Source organism: Rana temporaria, chromosome 11 (assembly GCF_905171775.1).
Source record: "Rana temporaria chromosome 11, aRanTem1.1, whole genome shotgun sequence".
Lineage (NCBI taxonomy): Eukaryota > Metazoa > Chordata > Amphibia > Anura > Ranidae > Rana > Rana temporaria.
The window spans coordinates 51,717,643-51,727,245 of NC_053499.1; the positions used below are offsets into that span (position 1 = coordinate 51,717,643).

The 9,603-nt window shown below is 37.1% G+C and overlaps 1 protein-coding gene across 1 annotated transcript in view; it reads right to left on the minus strand.

The window, feature by feature from the left end:
• The window catches only part of LOC120916764 (mucin-2-like), a 63,328-nt gene extending 61,064 nt beyond the window's left edge, over positions 1-2,264 (minus strand). The window contains exons 1-2 of the mRNA XM_040327699.1: positions 1,277-2,264; positions 420-488 (exon numbers count right to left, since the gene is read on the minus strand). Coding sequence (XP_040183633.1) covers positions 420-488; positions 1,277-1,391 — 184 coding nt within the window. The 5' untranslated portion in view covers positions 1,392-2,264. The remainder of the gene's footprint in view (positions 1-419; positions 489-1,276) is intronic.
• Between the last annotated feature and the right edge of the window lie 7,339 nt (positions 2,265-9,603).

Below are 9,603 nucleotides of genomic sequence, written 5' to 3' on the forward strand. Positions count from 1 at the left end.
ACAATGCTGAAACCTTCTTTGTGTCTTGGTAATAACATGTCAACTAACTTTCTTGTTTACTAAATTATATCCCTTTTCAACCACAGCATTCCCAAAAACACATTTTCAACTTGGATTGGATCTTATAATCAGCATTGGGAAATGGCCAAATATAATAGTGCAAGGAGTTGGCAACTTCTAATATTTTCATGATCCTTTGACACAAAACACATAATTATTATAACATATTTCAACATTTCATTTTTATTTTTTTTTTCATTTGCATGTAATGTTTTTTTCTCATTCATTATATGTAAATCAGCGTACTTAGCTTAATTTTTGCTGAACTTCCGTACCTTCTGTTACATTCTGAGAAGCATAATCCATTCAATGCACTTAAAAAATGATTAGGTCTCACTAGGTTGTTGCACAATACTTACTTGTAGTTGATTTTTCTATAGTAGTTATCTTTCCTGATGTTGATGTTTCTTGTGTGCTGGTAACTTCTGCTGTGCAATGTAAAGAAGATGTTTATATGTAACCAAAATTTCCATGCAAAAGTATTTTCATTAAGATTATTGTTTGACTGCCTTAAATATCAGTGAAGTTCTTAATTTTAAAGGTTATTCCGATATGTTCCTAATCAAGCTTTCCTGATCTCTACCCCGTGGAATACTTAGCTTTTCCCAACTACGGGTTCCTTTTATGTTTTCTCTCTGGGTCCTGCTACCATTAAGAGGATCCGTGTGCTACCAGTGACTCTTATGCCCTGCACACAAGATCGGGCTTTAGCCCAACCAAACTCACATTGGAATTCTGACGGAATCCCATCAGAGGAAAAGAGAACATGTTCCCGATGGAATTCATCTGAATTTCCGATGGAATTTCTCAGATGGGGCATACACGGGGTCTGAATTTTCGATGGAAAAAGTCTGTCTGACTTTTTCAGTCGGAAATTCCAATCGTGTGTACAGGGCCTAAGAGATCTCGGCCTAAGCAGCAAATCAGTACTACTCCCTAAACACAGATCTTGCCCAACACCACTGCTCAGGCCTGGCAGTAGAACCTGGAGTGAGCCCGGAGCTAAGTAAACTAAATATTCTAGCAAGGCTTTTTTCATTCCTAAATCAGAGAATAGGTGGAGTAAAACATGATACTAAAAGGTTTATGTCTGCATTAAATTTTCTGATGTATGTGCCTTTGAGGTCCCACATCCAGTTCTTATACCCAATACTATACAGTATATAAATGTAGATAATCTATGGGTGATATTTTCTGAAACCCAACATTCTCTTACCTGTAGTTTTTGTTTCAGTTGAGGCCGCTGGAGATGTAACAATTGGAGGAGTGGATGTATGAGGTGTAGAAGAAATAAATGTAGTAGTTTTAGTGGAAGATGTGCTGACTGCCATTGTTGGAGTTGTAGTCTTTGGAGTTTCTGTTGTAGGAGAGGATGTAGTTGGAGTTGAAGATGTGAGAGTTGTGGTAGCAGTAGAAGTGATGATAGGAGATGAAGAAGTAATAGAAACCGAGGTGTGTGGAGATGTGCTTATAGAATGTGTAGTGACAGAACCTGCGGTGACTGGTGTTGTGGTATGACTTATAATGGGAGAAGTTGTAGGAGAAGGAGTTGTGTTTATTTGAGTTGTGGCAGTCGAAGAGATGGTAGTAGAAATTGTGGTAGCGGTAGGTGTGGTATCAGGAATTGCAGAGCTATGAGTTGAGGCAGAAGTAGTTGTTGTAGCTGTGGAAGTTGCGGTAATAGGAGTTGTATCAGTATGAGGGGTGGTGACTGGAGGTTTAGTTGTAGCAGGAGTTGTGATGGCTGAAGTTGTGGTAGTAGGAGTTGTAACAGTATGAGGGGTGGTGACTGGAGTTGTAGCTTCAGGTGTAGCAGGAGTTGTGATGGTTGAAGTTGCTGTAGTAATAGTTGTAGCTGGAGTTGTGGTAGTAGGCTTTGTAGTAGTTGGAGCCGTGGTTTTGACACATTCATGGTCACAGCACTCCACTCGGATTTCAAAGTTGTAGCACTTCTGCCAAAGGTTGTCATCTGGCTTTTGCTCACTATTCTTGCAGATAAGACCATTAGATACATTGCAGTGAACATTCTGCTTCAAATCCTCCAAGGAGACATCAGGGGCATTAACTGCCCTGCACTGAATTTGCTCAGGCACCCGGCAGAGTTTGTAATGTTTTTTTATTTCATCATAGGTTTCATATTCGCCACTGTCCGAGTCATCTCCTGGCTTGCTGACATCAAACCACTGACTCCATTCGCATACTTTTTCAACGATGCAAGCTGTAAAAAAAAAAAACACAGGGAGAACAAAAAATATTTTCAGAATGTTAGAGCTTCACAAAAGTGTGCACATGAAGTATGTTTGCAGCAATAAGTAAGTTAAGAAATACTGTATATTTGAGGCCTATCACAATGGAATGCTTCCTTTTAGGGAGGCTTTGGAAGCAGAAGCTTGTGGACCCAACTATCCTTTTACAGGGAGAGATCGGCACATAACTTTGAGGGCCTATCTCTTTGGATGTATCGACCATTTTGGCATGTTTGTTTATGAAAAATATATGTCAAAATAAATGGATTATATACGTTTTTGTTACATGCTTGGTGCATCATGCTCAGATTTGTGAGGGGTAATCTCTGCAAGATTTATAAAAATTATAAAAAAAAGTAATACAAATTTTATTTGGCTGCTGTTATCATATACTAAACATGCTGTTTAGGTAAATAACCTACTTGTTGAAGAGTATGGAGATGTTGTGGTCAGAGGTGTTGTAACCACTGAAAATAAATAAACAGGAAATATAATTATCCAACAAAATTCATATTTCAAGTCAACAGCATACTATAAATAAACAATTCAAATTTGGCAATGCTGAACCTGACTGAATTCCTGCACATGCAAGGGAATGACGTCACCCCTCCCCCCCCCCCCCGGCCAATGACAGCGGGCAGCGATCGAGACCTAGAAGACAGCCACACAAAGATGTCAGCGGCCGGGTGAGAAGCTTGGGGATGAGGTGAGTATCTCTTTGCTTTAACACCACAGAAAAGCACACCACACCATGGCACAGTGGTGCAGTGGTTAGCACTTTCACCTAGCAGTAAAAAAGGTTCACTGGTTCAAATCCCAACCACAACACCACCTGCCTGGAGTTTGCATGTTCTCCCTGTGCCTGCGTGGGTTTCCTCTGGGTACTCTGGTTTCCTCCCACTGTTCAAAGACATGTTGGTAGGTTAATTGGATCCTGTCTAAATTGACAATAGTGTGTATGATTGTGAGTTAGGGAACTTAGATTTTAAGCTCCTTGATGGTAAGGACGGATGTAAATGTATAATATATATGTAAAAGCGCTGCGTAAATTGACGGCGCTATATAAGTACCTGAAATAATAATAATTTGCACATGTTTACTTTATATCCATGTTTTTTAGTTGTTTTAGAAACCAATCAGAGGTGACATAAACAGAATGGATGTAAACAGACAGCAGCCATTTACATTTGTTCTGGTGCATTTCAATGGATCTGGATGTTGGTTGTTCTCTTAAAAAAACAGAACTGAACGGATGGGGGTGTCAGTTTGTTCATATATATGAATTGAGGAAAGTTTTTCACCTATCAATAGACGGATGAAAAACAAGCAGACGAAACGCCTATGTAAAAGGGGTAGAAAGAGCAGACAATACCTACAAGGCAGCAAGTCACTCTCCATTAATCTACAGGCAGTACATGAACCAGTTTTTAGGCAATATGATAAAAAATTTAAATAGAGCAAAATAAGAATTACTAAGTATTTTATTGTACAACCTTATACAATGTAGTTTCTAGTGCCATCACGCAACTGTTGTACCGCAAAAATAGGATATTATCAGTAGAGAGTCAGGCTGGTTGACAGAACAATCACAACCTCTTAGCCTGAAACATGTATGGCAAATAAGTCTTTACAACAAGCCTATACTATTCCCTTAGCATTAAATAAAATAAATAAAAATAAACTACCATAAAACTTTGAAAAGAAAAAAAGGTATTAGTTATAGAGAAGAGCCAAGTGAGGAAAAAATTCACCTGTCTCTCCCCCCTCCGATTTGGCATAAATATCCTAACACGATCAAGGTCTAGACATGGAAATCAACACAAAGGTGGGTTCCCCCCGAGATGCTATAATTTCCATACAGCACTTTGTTGTGCTGTTCAAGAGTCTCCTGCAAGCATGGCATGCAATTCTCCATCAATTCAAAATCAATAATTCTATCATGCAGTGCTAGGAGGGATGGAGGTTCTGTTTTTTTTTCCAGATGAGTACCACCAGACATCTAGCTGCGTTAAGTGTACATTCACTCCTTTTATTTACATTTACCCACTTATTACATGACCCAAGGGTGACGATGATACTGAGAGCCAGCAGCTTTCTATGTCACCTGATCATATTCAGCCGACTTATTGCAATACATTGGGGAACATATCCTCTTCCTGCCTCCATAATAATAGGATGAGAGGACTGTAAAATGTGGCAGAGCATAATTGTCTCACAGTGCTGGCATGCCCACTTTCAGGCCACTTTCAAGAGTGCAAGGGAAGATGGAAAGTTAATAAAAAGTTTGATTTTAATTATATATACTAGAAATAGCTAAACATTTAATTCACTTCATACATAAAATAGTACATAACTGGATAAAAAAATGTTTTTTTTTTATAATTGTCTATAGTTTATTGTTAATACGATTCTAATTTCATAATATGAGTGCAGATTGCATATCTGGTGATCTAATAATCCCTTTGCTTACCTGTCTGTAATAAAGTAGAGGTTTTCCCAAATATACCCACTAGAGGCTGCTTGCAGTTCCCCACATGCAGAAAGCCTCACTGGCACTAAAAAGTATTTCACAGTCACCAATCATATTCAAACCTGTCATGTAAATGTTAATCTGTTTGGAGATCCAACAAGCCAAGAGCCAAGGTTGCACAGCTCAGGCTTCACATGTTAGGATCTGTGTGTAATATGGTTACAGTAGATCATACAACTCAGATTAAGATACGTTTACCTTCTGGCTTTAACAAGGCTGCAGTTTTGGGTGGATTGCATTAATGGTTTACTGCGGTGGTTTATAAGAACATGACAAATAAGCAGGTTGCAGGGCCCTTACCTGTTGTGATAGTTACAGGAACAGAGGTGACGGGAATGGTAGATGTGGTCTTGGGTGTTGTACTAGCACATACTTCAAGATCAATTCTTTTATTTCCATTCTCACATGTTGTCACTTTGCAGAGTTCATTGTTCACTGGTGTAGTATAATTATAATCTGCACAGAAACATGATGGAAGTTTTAAAGACTGTTTGGTTACAATTTAAACTACTTTAACTTGACCATTAAATGTTTTGTAATCGGCCATACAAAAAAAGAAAACCCGCATTCATCTTTGTTCTTGACAGGCTTGATTATTAATAAAAAAAAAATGAGTATAGGTTTCACTCATGGTTATATGACAATATTAAATGCTTATATGCTAATGTTAGCATAACAACACGTCCACTTGCTTCAATGACTTTGTAGAAGATAGTGTTAGTACAATGTCCTTGGAAGGTCTTGTTGTGCAGACAGTCAGTCTCCTGGTATGGTACAGTGATGCATTTCAGGTTATGGGTCACTGATAAGGTGTTCCATCACAAAAAGTAATGTTTCTTCTAATAGTTGGTGTATAGTTTGGGCAAACTCTTAACATGAACTTAAGAGTAAACATGTAAGATGTTTTAGGAGATTGAACATGGCAAATGTTCAAGAGTGATCCTAAATGTCCAAGAAAGATCCTAGTTAACATTTCTTAACACTCAACCTTTTATGGATCTCGATGGCCGTAAACATTTCTCTACATTCTAATCATTATTTTTACATTGTAACTTTTTTCTTCTAGAGTGCCTAGAAAAAGTATTCATACCCCTTGAAATTTTCCACATTTTGTCATGCTCTTAAAACTGGTAAAAAACAACTTATATCTAAAAAACACAGACACAGGGGCACATAGGATTGTATACCAGACAGGATGGTATGAAGTTGATTAAGTGGCTTAACAACCACTTTAAAGGGAAGCTTGATCCACCTGCTGGCTTGTATACAATTTTGGGGAAATTTTTAGGCATTTTGCCAAGGCACCCCTGAAGAAACCTGAAGGCAACCCAGGGTGCCTGGGTACATTGGTTAAAAAAGGCTGCTCTGCCAAGGCATGGAAAAAAAAAAAAAACTTTTCTGTATAAAGTGAATTCGGAAAGTGTCATCCATAATGACTCAAGAAAAACTGGCCAGTATTCTAAATAACACCACCGCGAAATTTGGAAAAATATGGGAACCATGGGCTAATTATATCGGAATATCACTTAGTTGAGACGTATCTGCATTCTCTCTAGACTCATCTTTATGGAGCTAGGCATGTACTCTCTGCTCTTCCTATTTCTCTCTTTCCTTTCTTCCTTTTCTTTACCTTTTTTTTCTATTAGTACTCTTTTATAAGTCTCCCGGAGATGTGTTTAAGGATCCTATTCACAGGTTTATCCTTTAGTTTTATTATATTTATAAGCAATATTTTTGGAGAATTACAGATGAGTTATATTGGATATTTTTCTGTTACTTAATAGAGTCTAGAAAGACTATAATTTAAGTTCATGTGGGGGATTGGAGGTCCTCTCTTCGGGCACAGCTTGATACCTATAGGGGTGCCGCAGAGAGATAGGGATATCCGTTCCTCATATGGCTAGCATTTTAGGGGCCTCTTAGGCATAGTCTAGCCTCTTATTTAATGCTTAAGCTACCCTAACCAATATTCTTGTATCTCCGATGTTAATTTTTCCCTTTTTTTTCCTTCCTTTTTATTTTTTCCCGTTCTTCTGTTTATATTCGCTTAGTAGTTGTTGTTTATCCTTTCTTTTTTTATATATCTCTCCGGGAGGTATCTTGATTACACTAAGAATTATTGTGAATTATTGTCTTTATATTATTTCTTATTTCTTAAAAATAAAATACTTTGAAAGTAAAACAAATAAAGAAAAGGCTGCTCTAGATTTCCTTTCATTTTCTAAATTAGATTTCTTATCTACTCCTCAAACTTACATCTCTGATAAAGATGTAAAGCGTATTTGCTGCATTATATTCATTACTCTAAAAATACTACAGTATAACATTGCATGTATACTATACTTTGTCAATAACAAGTTGATACCAAAATTACCTGTTACAGTGCAGTCGATTTTTCCTGATTGGCATACACTAAAAAAGAGATAAAAAATATATTTTTATGTAAAATTACTGACAGCCAGATTATATACCTCGAGCTGGGTTTTCCTTTAAAGAATACCTGTACTGAGATATGTAGGATACCATGTTTGACCTCACTTGCAAATGATAGTAGTCTGACTGTCATGCCACTCTAATGGCTTTAATGACTCCATATTCCCTGACTCAGAACAAGGAGATAGATCAGGTTTTCACTCTGACTTTACTGATCTGAATGTATGTTCCAGAAAAATGACTTTTGGTACTTAAGTTATAGATATAGCCAGGCATGTAACATTTTCTGAAGGAGATCAGCAATGGTGGCATCCACATTTCTCTCATGACAGGTGTTGTTTTAGGCAGGTAATGTGTTAGGAGCCTTATTATTCCAGCTCACGCCAGCAGCATACTGTATCTGAGCAATGTTTGCTCTGCTTTTCCAGCTAAATGATGATTCCCTGCTCGTGTACACCACATATGTACATTAGTTTTAGCCAACACAGCCGGATAATGATCTCAGGGATGAAGATTAATGTGAGTGAATTCCAAAGTAAAAAAATATAAAAAAAAAAATCTGAATATTTCCCAGGCTTTCCCAGGACAAAGGTTAGCACAGCAAAAAGCTGAAAGCATTAGTAGATTATCAGTTATAGATCTATTGTTCACTTATCACATAAGTATAATAAAATGTAAGTATGTATGAGTATGTATGACCACAAAAAATATATTTCATGCATCATGCTACAAACATTTCATTAATCATGTCTTTCTTTCTTTTATAAGAGCGATGTTAATGCAGGTTCATTAAAATGAAAGGCATGTTTACCATTTAAACATAACTTGATTTTAAATGAAAATAGGCTTACTGCAGAGCTTATATAAGTCCATGCTACCAGTGCTGGCACTGGAAGGCCTGCATGGCCAGTGCAATACTTTCAGCTTCCTTCAGTCTGCCTGCTCTACCAAGGAGCACGTTCCAGACATAAATTGTATGGCTAAGAGGCAGCTTTGCTTTTAAATTGTCATGTTATTTTTGAGCATACTCCCATCCTTACAGGACTGCATAGGCAAAGGGAACATTCTGCTGGCTGTGAATTGAGTTCCAACAAATCTATTTTATATTCAAGTCCAACTCTGTTTAACTACTAAAAATCTAGTTAAAGTGGATTTGCATTTGTATTTTGGCATATCAATATGTGTTTTATAACTCGTCATAATGATGTTTCTTTAAAAATTGATAATATACAAAGCCAAAAAAATAAATAGCCAACAGCCAACTGAAGTAAAACACTTCGGAATAATTATGTTAATTTATAATATTTCAGGTTATCTGCTTCAATTAGCAAGCCATGGGGCATGAAAGACATATACATTGCATGCATACCTCCTCTGTACATGTACAAGTGTACATCTTTGTATATGTCTACATAAATTTCTAATATCTAAATAATGTTTGCCAATCAGATCATTTAACCATGACTAACCAGTCTGTAGCATCTATTAGTCTTCCTGGTACTACTGAACAAAACAACAATATGCTAGTTGCTAGCCTTCTGGTTCCATGGTGGACCATCTATAGCTTGACAGGCTTCTCTGCATACTGTATACCAACAGCCTTATCCCACCATGCTGGTTAATATTTACAGTTACAGCTTCTTACCATTTATAACAATCCCGGTAAGCAGGCACTTCCTTGCCAATCTCATAGTGAGTATTATTAACATAGCAGCCACAATTCTCCTTTGTCACACATATCTTGGTCTCTTCATCAAAAATAGGCTTTTCCGGAGGGCAGGATGGGTAACAGCCTTAAAACCAGAAATGTACAAACAGTGAAAATACAGAAAAGCAAAACTATAGATTAGTTCTAAGTTTTAAGTATGTAATGCTGCCAATTGCAAAGTCCTGAATTGTGTTATTAGTAGAGTAGAGAGTAGAAACTCCTTATAATGACCTCAGGAGATGCACAATCTCGATTCAATACCAAGTGATATAAGTAATTGTCATGTGATTTAATTCTCCACCATATGCAAAAATCCTAAATATGAGTGTTGGGCAAACATCCTTAAAGCTATGATATACATTAGACAACACAAGAATAATACTATGACATGAGATACTTTTGGAATACTCACCTTCCAGGTAAGTGATGGTAACATTAGTGTAGACGTTGTTAATGGAGCGACACGTTTCTATGTTGTGGTTGCCGCAAGGGTGATAATGCCACTCACATTCATCTTTAGGGTTATAGTAGTCACAAAATATGGCTATGGGGAAACATTTAACCAATGCTTTTTAATATATCCTTTGAACATACAGGAATAATAAGTACTACTTGCTTATTACAGA